At 46.2% G+C, this 25352-nt stretch overlaps 1 protein-coding gene across 1 annotated transcript in view; it reads left to right on the top strand.

Moving 5' to 3' along the window:
* LOC106566609 (protein bicaudal D homolog 2) overlaps nucleotides 1–25352 on the top strand; it is an 84346-nt gene that overhangs the window by 27066 nt on the left and 31928 nt on the right. The window contains exon 2 of the mRNA XM_014134787.2: nucleotides 8368–8580. Within this exon, the coding sequence (XP_013990262.1) occupies nucleotides 8368–8580 (213 nt within the window). The remainder of the gene's footprint in view (nucleotides 1–8367; nucleotides 8581–25352) is intronic.

The following is a 25352-nucleotide window of genomic DNA, read 5'->3' as shown; positions in this document are numbered from 1 at the left end:
CCAGCCCGGGTTGTGCAAACGATATGCTGATAGAATTTAGGCAGCCTTGTTTTCAGATTAGCCTTGTTAAAATCCCCGGCTACAATAAATGCAGCCTCAGGATATGTGGTTTCCAGTTTACATAGAGTCGAATGAAGAGTAGGGTACTAGGGAGGGCAGGAGTCTGCACTGCTTCCTGTGTGAGGAAAGGTCGTACTCCACAGACGTTGTAGAGCAGTGTTTCTCAAACTTGGTCCTCGGGACCCCAAGGGGTGCACATTTAGTTTTTTACCCTAGCACTAAACAGCTGATTCAAATAATTAAATCAGCTGTTTAGTGCTAGGGCAAAAAACTAAATGTGCACCCCTTGGGATCCAGAGGACTGAGTTTGAGAAACACTGTTTTAGAGCGTGAACCTGCAGGAGCAACTCACTGCTTTGATGTTTGCAGAGAACGACAGGGGTTGTCATTCAGGGCCATTTTGTTGTTGTATGTTTGTTTGTGATGGAAGATGGAGGGGATAGCAGTGTGGGGTTAAACAGGAGTTTAAGGATCATCACAAGGTCAGAGATTGGAGAAGCTGATCCACACCTGAATAGCATTGATCCGGATAGTGTGGGCTCCAACAGGGTTTGGCCCTGAGGCAATGTTTGTTAAAAAAACTGGCATCGATTAGTTCACCACAGGCCTTTCTCAGTGGACTGCAGCAGTGCATACACATGTAGAGAGAGAACAGATAAGAGGCTTAACTTAGTCTTCTGCTAGTTTGATCTTCTGCTTCTGAAGGTCTTGCTGTATCTCTGGAGGATCTCTCCCTTCTTCCACCCGCAGTGTTGGCCCTGATCAACCCCCTCTAACAAGAAGCCTGCTTCTCTCCCATTGGAACATGAGGGAAAAAATAGAATATCTCAGACAGCTGGAGTTTAGTTTGACACTCCAGGCTCTGCTTCTTAAAGGTTTAAAATATTGATTTGTTTAAACCTGTTAGAGAGCATGAAGAGCAACGCGTTCCCTTTCTACTCTGCTCTAAAGTTACAGGTTTAGAGGAAGTGGTGGTGTGTTTGTGAGTGGGAGGGATGAGTGGATGATGGTTGTTGGAGTAGAAGAACAAGGTTGAACTATTTGACCCTGCCCTCCCTAGTACCCTACTCTAACCTGCTCTAACCTGCCCTCCCTAGTACCCTGCTCTAACCTGCCCTCCCTAGTACCCTGCTCTAACCTGCCCTCCCTAGTACCCTGCTCTAACCTGCCCTCCCTAGTACCCTGCTCTAACCTGCCCTCCCTAGTACCCTGCTCTAACCTGCCCTCCCTAGTACCCTACTCTAACCTGCTCTAACCTGCCCTCCCTAGTACCCTGCTCTAACCTGCCCTCCCTAGTACCCTGCTCTAACCTGCCCTCCCTAGTACCCTACTCTAACCTGCTCTAACCTGCCCTCCCTAGTACCCTGCTCTAACCTGCCCTCCATAGTACCCTGCTCTAACCTGCCCTCCATAGTACCCTGCTCTAACCTGCCCTCCCTAGTACCCTGCTCTAACCTGCCCTCCCTAGTACCCTACTCTAACCTGCCCTCCCTAGTACCCTACTCTAACCTGCTCTAACCTGCCCTCCCTAGTACCCTGCTCTAACCTGCCCTCCCTAGTACCCTACTCTAACCTGCCCTCCCTAGTACCCTACTCTAACCTGCCCTCCCTAGTACCCTGCTCTAACCTGCCCTCCCTAGTACCCTGCTCTAACCTGCCCTCCCTAGTACCCTACTCTAACCTGCCCTCCCTAGTACCCTACTCTAACCTGCTCTAACCTGCCCTCCCTAGTACCCTGCTCTAACCTGCCCTCCCTAGTACCCTGCTCTAACCTGCCCTCCCTAGTACCCTGCTCTAACCTGCCCTCCCTAGTACCCTGCTCTAACCTGCCCTCCCTAGTACCCTGCTCTAACCTGCTCTAACCTGCCCTCCCTAGTACCCTGCTCTAACCTGCCCTCCCTAGTACCCTGCTCTAACCTGCCCTCCCTAGTACCCTGCTCTAACCTGCCCTCCCTAGTACCCTACTCTAACCTGCCCTCCCTAGTACCCTGCTCTAACCTGCTCTAACCTGCCCTCCCTAGTACCCTGCTCTAACCTGCCCTCCCTAGTACCCTGCTCTAACCTGCCCTCCCTAGTACCCCGCTCTAACCTGCCCTCCCTAGTACCCCGCTCTAACCTGCCCTCCCTAGTACCCCGCTCTAACCTGCCCTCCCTAGTACCCCGCTCTAACCTGCCCTCCCTAGTACCCCGCTCTAACCTGCCCTCCCTAGTACCCCGCTCTAACCTGCCCTCCCTAGTACCCTGCTCTAACCTGCCCTCCATAGTACCCTGCTCTAACCTGCCCTCCATAGTACCCTGCTCTAACCTGCCCTCCCTAGTACCCTACTCTAACCTGCCCTCCCTAGTACCCTACTCTAACCTGCCCTCCCTAGTACCCTGCTCTAACCTGCCCTCCATAGTACCCTGCTCTAACCTGCCCTCCCTAGTACCCTGCTCTAACCTGCCCTCCCTAGTACCCTGCTCTAACCTGCCCTCCCTAGTACCCTACTCTAACCTGCCCTCCCTAGTACCCTACTCTAACCTGCTCTAACCTGCCCTCCCTAGTACCCTACTCTAACCTGCCCTCCCTAGTACCCTACTCTAACCTGCTCTAACCTGCCCTCCCTAGTACCCTACTCTAACCTGCTCTAACCTGCCCTCCATAGTACCCTGCTCTAACCTGCCCTCCCTAGTACCCTGCTCTAACCTGCCCTCCCTAGTACCCTACTCTAACCTGCTCTCCCTAGTACCCTACTCTAACCTGCCCTCCCTAGTACCCTGCTCTAACCTGCCCTCCCTAGTACCCTGCTCTAACCTGCCCTCCCTAGTACCCTGCTCTAACCTGCCCTCCCTAGTACCCTGCTCTAACCTGCCCTCCCTAGTACCCTGCTCTAACCTGCCCTCCCTAGTACCCTACTCTAACCTGCCCTCCCTAGTACCCTGCTCTAACCTGCTCTAACCTGCCCTCCCTAGTACCCTGCTCTAACCTGCCCTCCCTAGTACCCTGCTCTAACCTGCCCTCCCTAGTACCCTACTCTAACCTGCTCTAACCTGCCCTCCCTAGTACCCTGCTCTAACCTGCCCTCCATAGTACCCTGCTCTAACCTGCCCTCCCCTAGTACCCTGCTCTAACCTGCCCTCCCTAGTACCCTGCTCTAACCTGCCCTCCCTAGTACCCTACTCTAACCTGCCCTCCCTAGTACCCTACTCTAACCTGCTCTAACCTGCCCTCCCTAGTACCCTACTCTAACCTGCCCTCCCTAGTACCCTACTCTAACCTGCTCTAACCTGCCCTCCCTAGTACCCTACTCTAACCTGCTCTAACCTGCCCTCCATAGTACCCTGCTCTAACCTGCCCTCCCTAGTACCCTGCTCTAACCTACCCTCCCTAGTACCCTACTCTAACCTTCCCTCCCTAGTACCCTACTCTAACCTGCCCTCCCTAGTACCCTGCTCTAACCTGCCCTCCCTAGTACCCTGCTCTAACCTGCCCTCCCTAGTACCCTACTCTAACCTGCCCTCCCTAGTACCCTACTCTAACCTGCTCTAACCTGCCCTCCCTAGTACCCTGCTCTAACCTGCCCTCCCTAGTACCCTGCTCTAACCTGCCCTCCCTAGTACCCAGCTCTAACCTGCCCTCCCTAGTACCCTGCTCTAACCTGCCCTCCCTAGTACCCTGCTCTAACCTGCCCTCCCTAGTACCCTGCTCTAACCTGCCCTCCCTAGTACCCTGCTCTAACCTGCCCTCCCTAGTACCCTGCTCTAACCTGCCCTCCCTAGTACCCTACTCTAACCTGCTCTAACCTGCCCTCCCTAGTACCCTGCTCTAACCTGCCCTCCCTAGTACCCTGCTCTAACCTGCCCTCCCTAGTACCCTGCTCTAACCTGCCCTCCCTAGTACCCTACTCTAACCTGCTCTAACCTGCCCTCCCTAGTACCCAGCTCTAACCTGCCCTCCCTAGTACCCTGCTCTAACCTGCCCTCCCTAGTACCCTGCTCTAACCTGCCCTCCCTAGTACCCTGCTCTAACCTGCCCTCCCTAGTACCCTGCTCAATCCTGCTCTAACCTGCCCTCCCTAGTACCCTGCTCTAACCTGCCCTCCCTAGTACCCTACTCTAACCTGCCCTCCCTAGTACCCTACTCTAACCTGCTCTAACCTGCCCTCCCTAGTACCCTGCTCAATCCTGCTCTAACCTGCCCTCCCTAGTACCCTGCTCTAACCTGCCCTCCCTAGTACCCTGCTCTAACCTGCCCTCTCTAGTACCCTGCTCTAACCTGCCCTCCCTAGTACCCTGCTCTAACCTGCCCTCCCTAGTACCCTGCTCTAACCTGCCCTCCTTAGTACCCTGCTCTAACCTGCCCTCCCTAGTACCCTGCTCTAACCTGCCCTCCCTAGTACACTGCTCTAACCTGCCCTCCCTAGTACCCCGCTCTAACCTGCCCTCCCTAGTACCCCGCTCTAACCTGCCCTCCCTAGTACCCCGCTCTAACCTGCCCTCCCTAGTACCCCCGCTCTAACCTGCCCTCCCTAGTACCCCGCTCTAACCTGCCCTCCCTAGTACCCCGCTCTAACCTGCCCTCCCTAGTACCCCGCTCTAACCTGCCCTCCCTAGTACCCCGCTCTAACCTGCCCTCCCTAGTACCCCGCTCTAACCTGCCCTCCCTAGTACCCTGCTCTAACCTGCCCTCCCTAGTAACCTGCTCTAACCTGCCCTCCCTAGTACCCTGCTCTAACCTGCCCTCCCTAGTACCCTGCTCTAACCTGCCCTCCCTAGTACCCTACTCTAACCTGCCCTCCCTAGTACCCTACTCTAACCTGCCCTCCCTAGTACCCTACTCTAACCTGCCCTCCCTAGTACCCTACTCTAACCTGCTCTAACCTGCCCTCCCTAGTACCCCGCTCTAACCTGCCCTCCCTAGTACCCCGCTCTAACCTGCCCTCCCTAGTACCCCGCTCTAACCTGCCCTCCCTAGTACCCTGCTCTAACCTGCCCTCCCTAGTACCCTGCTCTAACCTGCCCTCCCTAGTACCCTGCTCTAACCTGCCCTCCCTAGTACCCTGCTCTAACCTGCCCTCCCTAGTACCCTGCTCTAACCTGCCCTCCCTAGTACCCTGCTCTAACCTGCCCTCCCTAGTACCCTGCTCTAACCTGCCCTCCCTAGTACCCTGCTCTAACCTGCCCTCCCTAGTACCCTGCTCTAACCTGCCCTCCCTAGTACCCTGCTCTAACCTGCCCTCCCTAGTACCCTACTCTAACCTGCCCTCCCTAGTACCCTGCTCTAACCTGCTCTAACCTGCCCTCCCTAGTACCCTGCTCTAACCTGCCCTCCCTAGTACCCTGCTCTAACCTGCCCTCCCTAGTACCCTGCTCTAACCTGCCCTCCCTAGTACCCTGCTCTAACCTGCCCTCCCTAGTACCCTGCTCTAACCTTCTCTCTGAGCTGATGTATAGCTTTAAATCAGGTGGTCTTTGGGCTTAAATAGTTAGTAGTCAGTCATCCTGACCAGGAACTGTGTCTAGGATCATAAATGATCTGACTAACAAAATAGTCTGTCCTAACTATTGAACAATGGAGGATTTGTTTGCTGATCTGTTGGCCAATCATATTCTCCAATTTCCTGGTTGTCATACTCAGTCCACATTTTTAGGAACCTGCTAGTTGATACCAAACACAGTCTGCACCAGATCTTTATTTCCAGTAACTAGAGTTTCAAGTTTGTGTGATTCATTAATTAGAAATCTTACTCACGAGAGTCCAAACAGAGATCATTAGCCGTACGAATCTCCTACCCTTTGAAGATTGGTCACAAGTTTCTCTCTCATATGACTAGTAATCATATCCCCTGTGATTCTGTCTGTTATAGAAAGGGATGGAACGAAAGAGAGAACAAGAGATGGTGAGAAAGAGAAGCAGACAGATGGAGAGGAAGGTTAGAGATGACACCACATCATCTGCTTCCTCAGAACATCACATGATGATGAAGCTAACTGTGATGATGTGCCTTGCGGACTGCCTGGGGCCCTATAGGGATCAGAACCCAGCAGGAAGTCTGGTTAGATCCATCCCATAATATATGTTAATGTGGAATCAGACCATGTACACTGCAGAGGGCCAAAGCTCCCTCTGCAGAATCTGACTGATTCTTTCTCTTAAGTGTCAGTTGTCACCTACCATACAGATCTTTGTGTGTTATCATGTATGCCCATTTTATTGGCCATATCACAATATGCTAATTCCCACTCACATCCTCTCACAGTTAACTAAAACATATGGCGCTGTACTGATGCATTTTTAGGCTGGGTGTCTGGGATGCCGCATTAAGATTTGGGATTGCGTGCGCACCTACCTCCCCACCCCCCCATAAAAGTAACCAAACGCGTAGGGGTTGAGATTAAGGGGCTTGGGTCAGCAGAATTTGGCTGGGTGCCCCCCGTTTGAAGCCTGCCTGCCTGCCCCCCCGTTCAGTGTCCCCCCCCAATCCCCACCACAAACACCTAGATTATAGTGATAGGATTCCCATACTTTCTGATTTGGTTAATCCCTACTTTTAATGACAATCTAATCAAAGAGGGTGGATGAGGTTTGGGTGGAGAGGGGGGCTAGATTTGGGGCACACTGTATGGTAGAACTCATAGCGTGTGGATACAGTATGTAGACGGACTATAAGTGTGGTCATTTATCATCTATTATGGTAGCCCAAGGTCTATGAGCTCAGTGTTGAGTCTGTGTGGACACCTAACGCAGTGCTGGCCTTCAGAGGGACATGTAGGGACATGTTCATAAGAGACCTCCAGTTCCATGAGTCCTGTGTTTACATTGTTCTAAACCATAAGCCTCTCCAGGCCTGTGGGTATGTGTGCTAGCTAAGGTGTAGGTGGCCTGAGGTCCTTCACTTCTTGTTCCATGCTACAGCCAGAACCAGTCCACCATTCTAGAGCCATTCCAGGCTTCCACTGAAAGCATACCGTTGTTCTCAACCAAAATGTTTATCTGATCAACGATGCCATCTACTTTCCTACTTTCCTTTCCTATCGCTCCCAACCACAGAAATGTCAACACGTGAGATGTTCATCATGCACTAGACATGATGTCATTGTAATGTCTGGCTGTAACCGCTGAACTAGTTCTACACAGGGTTTTTTCGTCTGTAACTAGGTCATTTTCATAATTGTAATTTTAAAGTGCAGATTTCATTTTTTCTCTATAGGAAGGAATTACTGGGATTATTACAGAACGCAGTAAAACTAGAAAATCCATCCACAGTCACGTGCGTGTGTGTACTGTAGAGTGTGTGTACTGTAGAGTGTGTGTACTGTAGAGTGAATGTGTAGAGTGTGTATGTGTACTGTAGAGTGTGTGTACTGTTGAGTGAATGTGTAGAGTGTGTGTGTACTGTAGAGTCAAATGTCTGATTGCCTCAGGTGAATCCAGACATGGGGGGGGAGAGGGGGGGAGGGGGGGAGACCGTCACCCACCCCAAGCCAATAGAATCAGTGAAACAAAAACAGACTAGTGAATACAAGCCGTCACACTCTACACTCCGCAGGTTGACGTTTATTGGGATTAATCTTGTCCTGGAGGCAGAGCTGAAGGAGTTCCACTAGATGGCCCATATACAAAGTCCAAATTATATATCGTAATTTTTTTTTAAGGTTAGCAGTGTGGTTAAGGTTAGTTTTAGGTTTAAAATCAGATTTTCTGACTTTGTGGCTATGCCAGCTAGTAACTACCCTGAAGAGCTACCTCCAGTACATGAGTCATCTCAATAATTGCCAACCTGCTAACACTCCAGCCTTGTGTCCCTGAGGTAGTAGTCAGCTTCCCTTTCTAAACTCCATCTGCTACTTTCAATCTGGTGAATTTGGATGATTTCCTCATTTGATCTGCCTGTACTCCTAAATGACCTTAAGAGCATTAGACTAAATTCTAGAATCAGAGAGGGATGATGATATTTGTCCAGGTTTCCTACAGCCTAAATCTGTTTTATTAGAACTGCCTTCTTCTAAGTCTCTAATGAGCATGTGCAGCGGGGAGGAAGGGTGTAGGGAGAGCAGTGAGGTCGGTAGGGGCAGGAGAGGAGAATGATGGAGGGATAGAGGTGGGACAGGGGGATGACGGCATCCAGATGTAAACTGCTATGACTGAGTGGTTCTCTCTCCAGGGTAGACTATTTTAGGAGGTAGGGTTATTGGTGCAACACTTCTCTCTCCTCTGTTCTGTCCCCAGCTGAACCTCAGCTGTAAAAGTAGGCTCATTTTGAAATGGCAGAAATTCCAAATGGGAAAAATAGCTAATTCACCAAACCCTAACCTCTCTCTCTCCAGGCGTTTGGGCAAGTCTACTCCAACCATAAGAAGGTGGCTGCAGACGGGGAAAGCAGGGAGGAGTCTCTGATCCAGGAGGCGGTGTGTAAGGAGGCCTATTACGAGCAGCGGGTCCTGGAGCTGCAGACGGAGCTCCGCCAAGCCCGTAATGTCCTCACCAACACCCAGTCAGAGAACGAACGCCTGGCCTCCATCACCCAGGAGATGAGAGAGGTGAGACGAGAAGAAGAGGGAGAAAGAATACTCAGTTGCCACATTCTACTGTAGATACAAGTTTGCATACAGACTAATATACCTTTTTTCCACTAATTGGTCTTTTGACCAATCACATCAGATCTTTTCACATCAGATCTTTTTCAGAGCTGATCTGATTGGTCAAAAGACCAATTAGTGAAAAAAAGATCAGAATTGCACTGCCTGTCTAAATGCAGTTTATGTAATCATATTGGATCTAGATTTTAGTTAACCATCACTAACCATGACTGGGTTAGTTTGTTGGACCATTCGTGATTGGATTTGATAATAGGTATAGACTGGGTATATGAGATCAAATCAAAATCAAATCAAATTTATTTATATAGCCCTTCGTACATCAGCTGATATCTCAAAGTGCTGTACAGAAACCCAGCCTAAAACCCCAAACAGCAAGCAATGCATGTGAAAGAAGCACGGTGGCTAGGAAAAACTCCCTAGGAAAAACTCCCTAGAAAGGCCAAAAACCTAGGAAGAAACCTAGAGAGGAACCAGGCTATGAGGGGTGGCCAGTCCTCTTCTGGCTGTGCAGGGTGGATATTATAACAGAACATGGTCAAGATGTTAAAATGTTCATAAATGACCAGCATGGTCAAATAATAATAATCATAGTAGTTGTCGAGGGTGCAACAAGCACGTCCGGTGAACAGGTCAGGGTTCCATAGCCGCAGGCAGAACAGTTGAAACTGGAGCAGCAGCACGGCCAGGTGGACTGGGGACAGCAAGGAGTCATCATACCAGGTAGTCCTGAGGCATGGTCCTAGGGCTCAGGTCCTCCGAGAGAAAGACAGAAAGAGAGAATTAGAGAGAGCATATTTAAATTCACACAGGACACCGGATAAGACAAGAGAAATACTCCAGATGTAACAGATCAGATCCTTACGTAGACTACAATATGTGCATGAATGCAATCAAAATTACACTTGCACATGCTCAACTACACAATCACTGGCACACACACACTCTTTCACCTTCACAAATAAAATCAGAGTTAATTTGTCACGTGCACAGGATACAGCAAGTGTAAACAGTGCAGTTAAATGCTTGCTTGCAAGCTCGTCAAGCTGTTCAATTTCTTCCTCAACAATGCAGTTCTATTGTCATATAAAACAAATGCACAACGGAAAAAAATAAATACACAAGAATATACAAAACATTATGAGCACCTGCTCTTTACATGACATAGACTGATCAGGTGAATCCAGGTGAAAGCTAGCTAGCTAAACAATGAACTGGCCCCAGCTAGAAATGAGGAATAAGCCCAGAAGCAGCCCTCTTCCAGGGGGCCAGAACTGATTGAATCGGCCCGGAATCAAAATGAATGATGGCCCAGAATTGGCCCGTCTACCAGAATTCAGACGATTTTGACTGGTATCATACCAGAAGCAGCCCGATGCAAATTTAAATAAATGTATACAAAATTACCCGATTTAGTAATTTTAAATATTACTATTATACATTTTAAACATACAAATTATACCCATCCACAAAATAAAAACATTTTGTGTCGGAAGAAACACCATGCTGGTGACCGTTTCAGCATGCACGCGCCTGGCCCGCCACAGGAGTCGCTACAGCACGATGGGACAAGTACATCCCGACCGGCCAAACCCTCCCCTAACTCATGTGCGTTGCCTCATGGGTCTCCTGGGTGCGGCTGGCACGGGTCTCGAAACAGCATCTGCAGCAACATGCAGTGTCTTAGACCGCTGCGCCACTCAGGAGGCTCCATCCACAATATTTTTAATGCTTATCAATTGCCTTGCACAAAGTATCAAAATACTAAAATACTACACAGGACACTTAAAGAATTTCATTTAAATGTTGATTGTATTTTTTGTTCACAGAAACAATGAGAAAATATGGGAAAATAAATAATGAAATGCTAATTATATAAAGCAGCCCATGTAATCATCTGCCAGAGAGTAGCCCCAATTGGTTCGAGACCCGAGTAATATATTTGGGCCAGATAACTATCACCGGAATCGGCCCGAGCTCAATCCCCACATCCTAGCCATTAGTAATACTGCCGAAGGCGGCCCAGACTCGGGCCACATGACGTCGGCTGAGTCTGACTCTCAGCCGAGTGCCCCGACTCTCAGCCGGAATCGGCCCAGATCCACTGTGCTAGCTGGGGCCTAACCCCAACTCATACTACTACCAATACAAACATTGTCATAGCTGTAGTATGAGGACTGTCAACACATACGGAACCGCTCATGTTATAGACAGAAGCGTGCTACATGGCAGACCAATCCAAACTCATCTCCCGGGATTTCTGCCCATCCATTATCTCAGCCAATCATGGCTAGCGGGAAGGTTCCTGTCTTTTTGCATGGATAAACCAACTAGGCTTGTAATTTAACAATGGTATACAAGTTTGTTATTAAGGCACATTAAATTTCACATGTTCCAGAAGGCATTTCTGCCAAAAAATGTATGCTTACGTTCAAATGCCTCTCCTGTGAAGTAGCGACGTGTGACATACGCCTAGTTTCCGGAAACAAGTCACATGTGTAGTAAATGAAATACTGCAGTAGCTGTTTTCAAGGTATTTCTGTCATTTCTTTTCATAGCTGGTGAAATAATCACACAAAGTCAAAGGGAATCCTACATAGCCTATCCCACCTTGCGCTGCAACACTGCCTGGTTGGGGGCTGTACGCACCTGAAGAGCTGAGTGAAATATTTATTTTTAGAAACACTGTGCACAGGCATAAAAGTTGGTTTAATTTACTTACATTGTTAGTAGGTTACATTGTTGGTAGGTTACATTGTTTTGTTCACAAGCTAGGTTGTTTGTCAATGTTTGAGTTTCAACTGCTAGGGAAGAGAAGACTATGCTTCTACTAGTCAGACTCAATCTCACAGGCACAAACATGACTGGAGCCGCATTACCACAGGAAAACATATTTTGGCCGGTAAAAAATCTGAGTGGTTAGTACATTTTTAAATCTACCTGCCACAGTGGCTGGAGCACCAAAAATATAATTTTAGGCCCTGATCATTATCAGTAGTGATAAATGAGAGGGATACTGGTGGCAGTTGTGTAATCAGGGTTAAAGTGAGTGAGCAGCAGGATACATATAATAAATATCAGCAGATACACATACCCATACTAGCATTGAAATGTTCCCAATTATCCAAACTTGCCGTCACTTGCACAATGTAGTGTACACACCTATAAATATTTGCTATACATCCAGATACTGTTTACTGTGGCTACTACACCACAGTTTCAGACTTGCCTGACTGCAGTGCTACCGATAGAACTTCGCTTGGCGTGTCCAGGCAGGACTAATCACACCCTGATGGTTTCAGCCCCTGTGGTGAACTGGCACAGATCAGGCTGATTTAACTAGCGCCATCATGGCTGTCGTAGTGATGTGGTCCTGTGACTGCAACCCTGGGGACCTGGGCAGGTCTGAAATGACAGAGGGAGAGAGCAGGGAGTGCTCTGCTGGGGAGTGCTCTGCTGTGGTGTGATGGAGGGAAAGGTTAACAACCGCTGCTGGTGAAAGGCAAATCATACTTGTGTATAACTTTTTGCCTCAAGGGAAATATATCAGACATTGGCTATAGTATATCTACTGTGGTTACAGGTTATTTGTTGCTTTAGTAATGGGTGAAACTCAAGGCATTTATGCTGCTGCACTGGGACTCATTACACAGGGTACAGGCACTAGGTCCTGAGACTGGCAGCACGTGCCCATCACCCTGCCCTGGCGTCAGTGGCGTGCCTCTCCTCTCACATCAGATCTGGCATCCCTCCCTTGCCTGAGAGCGCCAGCCGTGCCATCCGCCTGCCCTCTGGTCTGCGGAGGGACAGATAAGAGCCAATTATCAAGGAATGTGTATACAGCGTGTGTGGGTGTGTGTGTGCACATGCGTGGATTTGCCTGTGTGTACTGTGTGTGTGTCAAGGATGAGCCAGCGATGAAGAGATTGAAATAATAAGAGGGGCAGGCAGGTTGAAAGGGGGCCCAGCCCCCCTCGGCGAGGTGGGGACCTCTGTCTGACACAAAGAGAGGGAGACCGAAAGAGAGGGAGAGAAAGAAAGAGGGACCTTGAGATTGATCTGAAGGGTTGTGTTCCCTTGGCAGGAGGGATGAAGGGTAGAATAATGAGGAGCGATTTCTGAATCACTGGCTGTTGAGGAGGGACAGGAGAGGGCCAGAGTGTAGCCCTACTGCAATCTAGGAGGGCACAACTTATCCAGAATGCTGCAGCCCACCTGGTTTTCAACCTTCCCAAGTTCTCCCATGTCACCCCGCTCCTCCGCACACTCCACTGGTTTCCAGTCGAAGCTTGCATCCACTACAAGACCATGGTGCTTTCCTACGGAACAGCGAGAGTAACTGTCCCTTTCTACCTTCAGGCTATACTCAAACCCTACACCCCAACCTGAGCACTCCGTTCCACGCCTATGGGAGGGCAGCTCAGCTCCCGCTCAGCCCAGTCCAAGCTTTTCTCTGTCCTGGGCACCCCAATGGTGGAACCAGCTTCCCCCTGAAGCTAGGACAGCAGAGTCCCTGCCATCTTCCGAAAGCACCTGAAACGCTCAAAGAGTATCTTAAATAATCTCTACTTTATTGAGGAAAAGTGTACTTATTATGCCTGAGACCCTAGTTGTCCTACCTAGCTATCTTAAGATGAATGCACTAACTGTCAGTCACTCTAGATAAGAGTGTTTGCTAAATGACTCAAATGCAAATGTAAAATGGGCAGGGTGTAGCCCTAGTGCAGTACAAGAGGGGAAGATACAATAGTACATGCTTAGTAAGGTTATTATAGTTTTGTGTTTTTCCATGAATGGCTTTCTACCCCTCCCCACCACGCCTAAAACTGATCCTGTCTCTGTCTCCTGTCCTATTTTTGTAGTTTCTCAAAGTCCTATTTTGTCAACATAAAATCAGAAAGCGTGCAATGAGTTCCCATCACTCTCTCTCTCTCTCTCTCTCAATTCAATTCATATTTTTTTTACATTGCCAAAGCAAGTGCAATAGATGATAAACAAAAGTGAAATAAACAATCAGAAATGAAGAATAAACATTACACTCACAAAAAGTTTCAAAGGAATAGAATATCATTTTATGGCTATGTACAGTGTTGTAACGATGTGCAAATAGTTAAAGTACAAAAGGGAAAATAGATAAACATTAATATGGGTTGTATTTACAATGGTGTTCGTTCTTCACTGGTTGCCTTATTCTTGTGGCAACAGGTCACAATCTTGCTGCTGTGATGGCACACTGTGGTATTTCACCTAATATACAGTTGAAGTCAGATGTTTACATAAACCTTAGCCAAATACATGTAAACTCAGTTTTTCACAATTCCTGACATTTAATCCTCGTAACAATTCCCTATCTTAGGTCAGTTAGGATCACCAGTTATTTTAAGAATGTAAAATGTCAGAATAATAGTAGAGAATTATTTATTTCAGCTTTAATTTCTTTCATCACATTCCCAATGGGTCAGAAGTTTACATACACTGAATTAGTATTTGGTAGCATTGCCTTTAAATTCGCCTTTAAATTCCCACAATAAATTGGGTGAATTTTGGCCCATTCCTCCTGACAGTGCTGGTGTAACTGAGTCAGGTTTGTAGGCCTCCTTGCTTGCACACGCTTTTTCAGTTCTGCCCACAAATTTTCTATAGGATTGCAGTCATGGCTTTGTGATGGCCACTCCAATACCTTGACTTTGTTGTCCTTAAGCCATTTTGCCACAACTTTGGAAGTATGCTTGGGGTCATTGTCCATTTGGAAGACCCATTTGCGACCAAGCTTTAACTTCCTGACTGATGTCCTTGACATGTTGCTTCAATATATCCACATAATTTTCCTCCTCATGATGCCGTCTATTTTCTGAAGTGCACCAGTCCCTCCTGCAGCAAAGCACCCCCACAACATGATGCTGCCACCCCCGTGTTTCACGGATGGGATGGTGTTCTTCGGCTTGCAAGCGTCCCCACTTTCCTCCAAACATACCTATGGTCATTATGGCAGAACAGTTCTATTTTTGTTTCATCAGACCAGAGGACATTTCTCCAAAAGTACGATCTTTGTCCCCATGTGCAGTTGCAAACCAAAGTCTGCCTTTTTTATGGCGGTTTTGGAGCAGTGGCTTCTTCCTCGCTGAGTGGCCTTTCAGGTTATGTCGATATAGGACTCGTTTTACTGTGGATATAAATACTTTTGTACCTGTTTCCTCCAGCATCTTCTCAAGGTCCTTTGCTGTTGTTCTGGGATTGATTTGCACTTTTCGCACCAAAGTACGTTAATCTCTAGGAGACAGAACGCGTCTCCTTCCTGAGCAGTGTGACGGCTTCGTGGTCCCATGGTGTTTATACTTGCGTACTATTGTTTGTACAGATGAACGTGGTACCTTCAGGCATTTGGATATCAAGCAAAGAGGCACTGTGCTGGAAGGTAGGCCTTGAAATACATCCACAGGTACACCTCCAATTGACTCAAATGATGTCAATTAGCCTTTCAGAAGCTTCTAAAGCCATGACATCATTTTCTGGAATTTTCCAAGCTGTTTAAAGGCACAGTCAACTTAGTGTATGTAAACTTCTGACCCACTGGAATTGTGATACATTGAATTATAAGTGAAATAATCTGTCTGTAAACAATTGTTGGAAAAATTGCTTGTGTCATGCACAAAGTAGATGTCCTAACTGACTTGCCAAAACTATAGTTTGTTATTAACAAGAAATTTGCGGAGTGGTTGAAAAACGAGTTTTAATGACTCCAACCTAAGTGCATGTAAACTTCTGACTTCAACTGTATATATGAGTTTCTCAAAATTTGATTTGTTTTTCAATACTTTGTGGGTCTGTATAATCTGAGGAAAATATGTTTCTCTAATATGGTTGTACATTTGGCAGAAGTTGAGGAAGTGCAGCTCAGTTTTCACCTCATTTTGTGGGCAGTGTGCACATAGCCTATGGCAGCCTTTCTCAATAGCAAGGCTATGCTCACTGAGTCTGTACATAGTTAAAGCTTTCCTTAATTTTGGGTCAGTCACAGTGGTCAGGTATTCTGCCACTGTGTACTCTCTGTTTAGGGCCAAATAGCATTCTAGTTTGCTCAGTTTTTTGGTTAATTCTTTCCAGTGTGTCAAGTAATTATCTTTTTGTTTTCTCATGATTTGGTTGGGTCTAATTGTGTTGCTGTCCTGGGGCTCTTTGGGGTCTGTTTGTGTTTGTGAACAGAGTCCCGGGACCAGCTTGCTTAAGGGACTCTTCTCCAGGTCCATCTCTCTATAGTTGATGGCTTTGTTATGGAAGGTTTGGGAATCGCTTCCTTTTAGGTGGTTGTAGAATTTAACGTCTCTTTCTGGATTTTGATAATTAGCGGGTATTGTCCTAATTCTTCTCTGCGTTTAATTATTTGGTGTTTTACGTTGTACATGGAGGATGTTTATGCAGAATTCTGCATGCAGAATCTCAATTTGGTGTTTGTCCCATTTTGTCTCTCTCTCTCTCTCTCATTATTTCTCTCTTTCTCTCTCTCTCGCCCATCCTTGTTTAACCCCTCCTCAAATCCCTCCATGTTGGGATTCAGCAGATTTGGTGAATCTCTGACAGCGTTTTGCTGCTCAAGTTTAGCGATAACTCCAGTTCTGGGAGGGGAGAGGGTCTGAGACCTCCGTCTCTGAGTGAGTTTGACACCCCGTCTGTTTGGAAAAACGTCTGTTGAGAGCTTAATGAATCTCCACACTTTGCTTTGAGCCAGCTAAAGACTGGTGTTTATTACGGAGATTTGGGCAAAGAAGTCTTTAAGACGACATTTACTTCACATGGATCCCAGATTCCCCTATTATATAGGCCAGTTGCTACTTGGCTCTGGGACTGAAATTAGTCTTAAGATTGGCTTTCTGGAAACCAGATGTCCTTCTCCAAAATGTAGCTCACATGTTTTTATACTTAGGCTGTGTGATTGAGGTCTAAAATAGGAGGCCCTTCTGAGTAAACACATGAAAACCCCCTGTCTGCAGGAACACAAGAATCAGCCCCCACTTAATGAACACATGAATCCACCTATTCCTATGTACCTACCCCACTTACATTGCCCTTTCTCTGTGAATACAGAGAAGCTGATTTTAGAGCCATATTAATGCTGGGAGCAAGTCTTCAGTAACAAAGTGCTGTTACTGGTGCTCGACTGGTGTCCATGTGTGTGGCTCTGTCTGCCTGAAGGAGCCAACTCCATTGTGAACACACACACACACACACACACACACACACACACACACACACAGGGACTGGTGCAGTGGCATGGTGGGCGGCCAGGGCTAATTGGCTAGATGGAGGGGGTTGGAGTGTAAATCTCACTATGTGCTGGAGATGGTGACACCCCTCCACTGGCACTTTATGGGCACCGGGAGGGGAGGTAGTGGGCGGAAGGCGGACAGCGGGTGGATCCAGGGCACTGAGGCTGGCATTGTGATGGGGACTGAGGACTCTGAAAGGACCCTTTGTCAGCTAGCTTTAAAATTAGGCAGCTAGGGAAGGAGGGAGAAAGGGAGAGGGTGGCAAGAGGACCTGGAGAGTGTGAAATAGTGGAGAATAGGAGAGGAAAATCTGAGAGAGGTTTAATGAGAATAAACAGAGCCCCTAATCGTGATGTGTTTGTTTCTTTTTCTGGGAAATGCTTGGCAAACCTGCTTTAGTCAGGGGGATGATTTTTATCCAAACCTCTGTCAGTTGATCTGTCATGAGACTGGTCACTGTTTGCTTTGCCCCATGACTGTTGACCTTCTTTATCTATGAGAGATTTAAAATGGAAAAATAGGTAGTCTCTAGACAGCCTAAACAACCCATGATACAGTACCTGTCTGCTATATCGGATGCAGACATTTTTATGATACATAGTTGTGTCAGAAAGGTTCAGGCACCATGTGAGAGGTCATTTTCATGATGTCCCATAGACATAAATGACCAGTGCTGTCAAAATTCAGTTTTTCCTGTGTTTTATATAATATTGTCACAGATGACGAAACTAACATTGTAAAAGTGTGACAAAATGTTATCCATGTTATTTCCTGATAGTTTCTGGTTGAAAATACAATCTACACAGGCCCTTCTAATCAACAGGTTTGCATGGGCAGGAGTTACTGCTTTCCATGGTGAGATCCCCATGCAGTAAATTGGTTATTCTACAAAGGGTTGGTCAAAACAAGCATTGTGATTGGCTTAGAACGTGTCTCAACCATACTAAAGAACCTGTTTAGCACGGGTCAGCCTATGACTTAAAATGGGAATCTTGTTTTCTGTTACATCTGAGAAATCCCATTCATACGTCACATTTACAAGCGTCTGCCGTCTGTGATGCCCATCGACACCCAGCCAGTTAGTTGGAGCAGGACGGAATGGGACCCAGAGCCTTGGGCAGTGATACGCCCCATTTATCTGCCACGGTGCAAGCTACAGCACAGGATTAGAGCCACACAATGGGGCAGTAACACAGATAGGAGGTGCACTGTAATGGCCATGACTCCATTAGACTCTACCTTTAAATAATTCACTCAGAGCCACAGAAATACTTATTCCTTATCACTACACTATTTAGTGTCTGCGGACATGGTAGCATAAATCCATTTACAGTTACCCTGTAGAGGATGGGGATAGACAGTCTTAGTCGTGTAGCCAGCACCTTCCTAATATTGCGACGCAACCCCCCAACGCTCAACACGGGAAACTGTTGAGCGTGAAAAACCCAGAAGCGTTGCAGTTCTTGACACACTCAAACCGGTGCACCTGGCACCTACTACCATACCCTGTTCAAAGCTTGAATATTTTGTCTTGCCCATTCACCCTATAAATTGCCACATACACAATCCATTTCTCAATTCTCAAGGCTTAAAAATCCTTCTTTAACCTGTCTCCGCCCCTTCATCTACACCTCTTAGACGTTCCATTTCACAAGCTTGTTTATAACTCTTAAATTAGCTGGATTATAGACCAAATGGAATGAGGGAAAGAGAAGGAGTGAGAGAAAAGGATAAGAGCAGGAAGGAGAGGGCATGAGATACTCTGGAGGAGAGAATTTGTAATTCTGATATGTCATTTTGATATGTCAACCTCTTATTAGGCTGCTGCATGTTTAGACTGTAGAATGGCTGCAGCTTTTGAAACTTTTTAACATCCTCAAGGCCAAGAAATAATGGAGGTTCTAGAATGACAGAGGTTACACCGATGGAGGGTTTGAAAATAGAGGAGTAGCTCTTTATAGGAGATGGTGTATGGTTGTAGAATGATGATGGGGTGGCGCTTCTTTCTTCCCCCTAAATATTAGCTGACATGAGCCCAATATAATAAAGCTTCCAGAAGGCCCTGGGGTATGGGTTTCTTCTACGTTATTGTCTCTCTGACAGAACTGTCGCCATCAATGATCTCCTCCTGTACTATGATAAGGAGAGGAGGGAGGGAGAGGACGAGGAGGACGAGAGGGCTAAATCAAATCAAAATCTAATCAAATCTAATTGTATTTGTCACATGCGCGGAATACAACAGGTGTAGACCTTAGTGAAATGCTTACTTACAAGCCCTTAACCAACAATGCAGTTTTAAGAAAAATACCCCCAAAAATAAATAAAAGTAACAAATAATTAAAGAGCATCAGTCTATAGGGAAGGGAAAGATAAGGAGAGAGAAGGGAATAGAGATGAAGGGAGAGAAAAGGGAAGCTGAGGAGTGTGAAGGGTAGAAAGAGAAAAAAAGAGGAAGAGCGAAGGGGAGAATTAGAAGGGTGGATGGGGTAAAGAGACCGATACAGATTCTCCCCATTACAGAACAGCTCTAGCTTTGACCAGATGCCATTGACCTTGTGGAAATAGATCAGTTTACAAGGAGCCAACCAACCCTGGTGTGAAACCAGGGGCACTAAGCCCTCCAGATGTTCCCTAGGTAATCTTCCCACCCCGCCCCACATACCTCATCCTCCCCCCATTCCCCCCTCTGCCCAGTTCCGTATGTCTCTCAGACTGATGGCTATTTACTGTATAGTCACGAAGAGCATGGCTCTCTTAAATACCTTTAAAAGATCTGTCAGTGATTTATTTTTATTTTTTTAACTAGGCAAGTCAGTTAAGAACAAATTCTTATTTACAATGACGCCCTACCGGGGAACAGTGGGTTAACTGCCTTGTTCAGGGGCAGAACGACAGATTTTTACCTTGTCAGCTCTGGGATTCGATCCAGCAACCTTTCGGTTACTGGCCCAACATTCAAACCATTAGGCTACCTGCCGCCCCGAATGATTCGTAATGATGTTTGTCTTTTCGTATCAGGTTTAAAGGGCCGGACTCTGAAAGTGTCACTGATTTTAAGCCACCGGTCCAGCAACACCAAAGTGATTGTTCATGTTGTATCGATTGGGCTGATAGTAAGTCTGCACAACAGCTGTCAGGCTTGCAGCCACGCAATACAGTACATGCTCCAGTACTCACACACAAACACAAATGTACACACACTAATGCACATACATGCTCACGTGCCTACGCATTTTCACACAAATATGACCCCTGGACTCACACTGAAACACTAATTCACATTTATGTGCATTCATGCACGATATCACCCCTCTAGACTTGCACACAAACACGACCACACACAAAGGGAAGACTAGAGAGATCAGCAACACACCCACCCACACAGTAAAATATATATATATATATGTTTTAATGTGAACTTGAGTGTGTTCGCCCCACTAATGGTTTCTGGGTGTTGAATAGAATGACAATCGCTCCCAGCAATAAGCAGGATGAAAGAATATCTATTTTGGCCCAGATTCTGACAGTAGAATGGGGCTACAGACCTACAGTATTCCTACGGAGCCATAGAATTCTCCATTTACAGAATCTGTGACGTGGGGGTTGTGATGGTATGTGTGATTCCTTTCCTCCTGGGATTAATCCAGCTCTGTACTGGGTTGAATCAGATTCAACATGGGCTGATGTAGTGACCTTCGCTCTGCAAAGCCTCGCTGTCTCAGGGACATTTCCATTGTCCTCATCTGCTCTCTAGGCTCCTATACAGATTCTACAGCTCTGAGCAACACTTTCACTAGATATCTGTCTGTCTGTAAACAGAGCTGGACAAGGCTGCTCCTTTTCTCTCCTCTCCATGTGACAGATAGGCCTAGATCTAATTATAGTCATGCGGTTGGCTCAGTGTTCAATTCAAATCTCCCTACCATCATATCTAAGTCAATATGACACCAATGCTGATGAAAATGTGCAAATAATCTTAATTGGAGGTGCACAACACACTCCCTGCCACTCGTCATGATCTGTCAGACCGTTACAGAGAATTCCTATGTCGGATTTTTGACAGGGTCGTTAGCATTGGGGTTCTCAGAATGTTCTTCCCCCACTCCTAACTCAAATTCTAGGTGTCGGATTAAAACGAGACTACAGCGTACATAAAGTGACCAGATCCATTTGGACTGAACAAGTTTGTAGGTGCAAAAGTTTTTATTAAAATGTATAATTATTCGCTCTCACCTGCTCGTTTCTGTCCGTTAAGAATAAACAATGTGCTACCTTTTTGTAGCATTTCTGAAAACGCTAACATCTTTTCAGCCGAATCTCAGAGTTCTAAAACCGGACCAAATCACCTGGGTAGCGCAGCAACAGTGCTAGTAGCAAGCTAAAATCAGTCGGATTTGTGAGGCAAGCTACAAGCAAAGGAAGCTAGCAAGCTATATTTATCTATGGCTGAAGTCATCTGTGTAAACTGTTGGCCTTGACACTTGCGTGTAATCAGAGCACAAACAAATAAGCACAAATAAGACAGCGAATGTCCTTGGCTGCTATTGCCAATTAGCTAGCCAACTAACGTTAGCCAGTACCGTTAGATAGCTACAAGCCAACAAGGCTGTAATGTAAGGTGTTGGACGACTCATGCAAAGGCACATCTCAATGTTGACATTGTTCCACAAAGCACAGCTAGTTACCTAGCTAACTAAGTAAAGTTCATAGTCAACATCAAACTTTGGGAAACTGCCACACGCTGCTAATGTATAATGCATGCAATGGGCATTGCTCAGCTAATGTTAATGTTAGCTAACCTTACTCTATACACTAGTCAATCTGACTTGCTTAGCAATGTAGCTAGCTAACGTTAAAGGCCTTACCTTATGCATTAATTCAGTACGCTCCCGCAATTTTCTTCTCGTCATTATAATACAAATTTGCTCTGACTGATCAACACAGTGTTAAGTTACTTTTCAAAGTATTCCCGATAACCTGAAGTTGTCATCCAAGTAAAAAGTAGTCAGGGGGTTCAGGTGCACCCAGGTTAAACACCACCAACATCATCATTGCTTGCTTACGCGTCCTTTGCACAGTCAAAAGAAAATGCCATGCTTGCTAACTTGGTTAGCTACAGCATGTGACTGTTTTCAACATATCAACTGTTTTAGACTATTTATTTTAACCAAGAAAGATAAATAAACATTTAATCAGTACTGAGTGAATGAACAACAAAAACATTGTCCAATGAAAGCTTGCTGTCATCTTCTTCGATGAGGTTTAACGGCGGTTGGCATCCAATATGTTGCAATATCGCCACCTACTAGACTGGAGTACAACTCCCTTATACTTTGCTTGAATAAATAAATAAATACCCTAACATCTAACACTACACTCACAATAATTTTTTTAATTAACAAAAATAACACCACCCTACTCCACCGTTTAAATCTATTTAGTCCTACCTCAGGCCAACAACCTGAAAGGATGGGACATCACCACTTAACACACCCTATAACTCTTCTGATGTCAAGTCTCTCACACCCAAATACCTCTCTGCAGCTGCCACCACAACCTCAATTTTCTCCGACTTACATTCCATCCCTGCAGTACAGTTGATAACCATTGCTATAAATGCTAAAAATCCAATCTTACTGAAATATATATCACTTGTTGGCCTATCCCTCTGTACTGGTACAGATCTACTACTCACACCACTCCTCTCAGGATCCCTCCCCCTTGACCCATCTTCCTCTACTTTCTTCACTGCCTCAGCATATGACAAGTTCTGCACTACTCTAACCCTGGAAACCTCAACCTGCCTCTCTCGCACGGGACATTTCTGATCCCCAGCCCCATGGACACCCCTACAATAAACACATACCACTACTTTCCCCAATGCTACACATTCCTTTGTCTCATGCCCTTCTGCACACTTCTCACACCTAGGAACCTCCCTCCTACACACTGCTGCCACATGCCCATAAGCTTGCCACCTGTAACAACGTAATGTATTCGGCACAAAAGCTTGTACAGGATAACTTAAATATCCTAACATCACTTTGTCGGGCAAAGACTCAACATCAAAATAACAGACAGCGACACTTCTGTTTCACCACTCACGACACCCTGTCTGCGCCGCACCAAATGATGAGCATCACAAACACAGAGAATCTTCCCCTTCAGTTGGTCAACCTTTACATTTACTGCTACCCCAGTAATCACTTCTTTCAATGAAAACAGTTCACATTTCTAGCCCCCATTCATTTAACGCCTAGTGCCTTCTGTCCAGCAGAAACACAAACAATTATTACAAGACCACTTCTGGTTACCCTCACCGATTCCACAGTACCAAACTCTGTTTTCACCCACCCTGAAACCACAAATGGATCAGCCAAAAGGCAAGGGTCCACTTTTTCCAATAACTTCACTCCTACTGTCACAGACTCATCTTTATCCTGACCCTCGGTGCAAGCCTAGGGCTCTGAGAACTTCACCACCGATACTTCGTCCTCATTCACTTCCATTTCTCCTGTCTTCAGCTCACTCTGCGTACACTTTCTACCATTCTTGTTTAACAAATCATCTCCCTTTTTTCTGCCATTTTTAACAGACTCAAGCTCACCATCTTCCTCCCTCTCTTTCTTAGACCTCCTCTGCCTCTCTTTTTTCCTCCATTCCTCCTCTGTATTCCAAGTCTGCTTATGATAATACTGCACTTCTCATGACATATATCTTGTTCTTGCTTTCTCTAGGGATGCCATTTAACTGGCTCTCACAATCTCTGTACAATCAGCACGAACCCCTCAGGATGTAGCGCTCATCTTGATGATCTTCTTTATCAAAAGCTACCGCAATGCTTTTCCATTTAAAACAAGCGCGCTCTTCCAACCACCATCCCTGTGTCGATAGCTCACCACATGTGATTCGTGGTGATCTGTGTCCTCCAGCTTGCTGTCATCACCAGACTGTCTGTCCATTTAAATATCAATCAAAATTTTCGTTCCAATTTTCTGGAAGTTTGCCTCAGAGCTCGTGTATTTTCTGTATACCAGGGAGCTAGTTTCTTATGACAAATGTTTTTTGTTTTTAGGGGTGCGACTGCATCTAGGGTATTACGCAAGGTTAAATTGAGTTCCTCAGTTAGGTGGTTAACTGATTTTTGTACTCTGACGTCCTTGGGTAGGTGGAGGGAGTCTGGAAGGGCATCTAGGAATCTTTGGGTTGTCCGAGAATTTATAGCACGGCTTTTGATGATCCTTGGTTGGGGTCTGAGCAGATTATTTGTTGTGATTGCAAACGTAATAAAATGGTGGTCCGATAGTCCACAACATTTATTCCATGGGACATAACTAGGTCCAGAGTATGACTGTGGCTGTGAGTAGGTCCAGAGACATGTTGGACAAAACCCACTGAGTGGATAATGGCCCTGAAAGCCTTTTGGAGTGGGTCTGTGGACTTTTCCGTGTCAATGTTAAAGTCACCAAAAATTACAATGTTATCTGCCATGACTACAAGGTTTGATAGGAATTCAGGGAACTCAGTGAGGAATGCTGTATATGGCCCAGGAGGCCTGTAAACAGTAGCTATTAAAAGTGATTGAGTAGGCTGCATAGATTTCATGACTAGAAGCTCAAAAGATGAAAATGCAGTTGTTGTTTTTATATCGAAATATGCTATCATGAATGTTAGCAACACCTCCGCGGGATGCACAGGCAACATGGTCACTAGTGTAACCAGGAGGTGAGGCCTTTTTTTACCTTTATTTAACTAGGCAAGTCAGTTAAGAACTAATTGTTATTTTCGATGACGGCCTAGGAACAATGGGTTAACTGCCTTGTTCAGGGGCAGTGCGACAGATTTTTCCCTTGTCAGCTCGGGGATTCGATCTTGCAACCTTTCGGTTACTGATCCAATGCTCTAACCACTAGGCTACCTGCTGCCTCATTTAGCACAGTAAATTCATCAGGCTTAAGCCATGTTTCAGTCAGGCCAATCATATCATGATTAAGATCAGTGATTAGTTCATTGACTAATAACTGCCTTGGAAGTGAAGGATCTAACATTAAGTAGCCCTATTTTGAGATGTGCGATATCACAATCTCTTTCAATAATGACAGGAATGGAGGAGGTCTTTATTCCAGTGAGATTGCTAAGGGGAACACCGCCATGTTTAGTTTTGCCCAACCTAGATTGAGGCACAGACTCAATGGGGAAAGCTGATCTGACTACACTGACTGTGCTAGTGGCAGACTCCACTAAACTGTCAGGCTGACTAACAGCCTGCTGCCTGGTCTGCACCCGATCTAATTATGGAGCTAGAGGAGTTAGAGCCCTGTCTATGTTCGTAGATAAGATGAGAGCACCCCTCCAGCTAGGATGGAGTTTGCCACTCCTCAGCAGGCCAGGCTTGTGGGTGAGTCCCAGAGAGAGGGCCAATTATCTACAAATTCTATCTTTTGGGAGGGG

The sequence above is a fragment of the Salmo salar genome, chromosome ssa13 (assembly GCF_905237065.1).
Source record: "Salmo salar chromosome ssa13, Ssal_v3.1, whole genome shotgun sequence".
In the NCBI taxonomy this organism is placed as follows: domain Eukaryota; kingdom Metazoa; phylum Chordata; class Actinopteri; order Salmoniformes; family Salmonidae; genus Salmo; species Salmo salar.
This window is presented reverse-complemented; position numbering and strand designations above follow the sequence as displayed.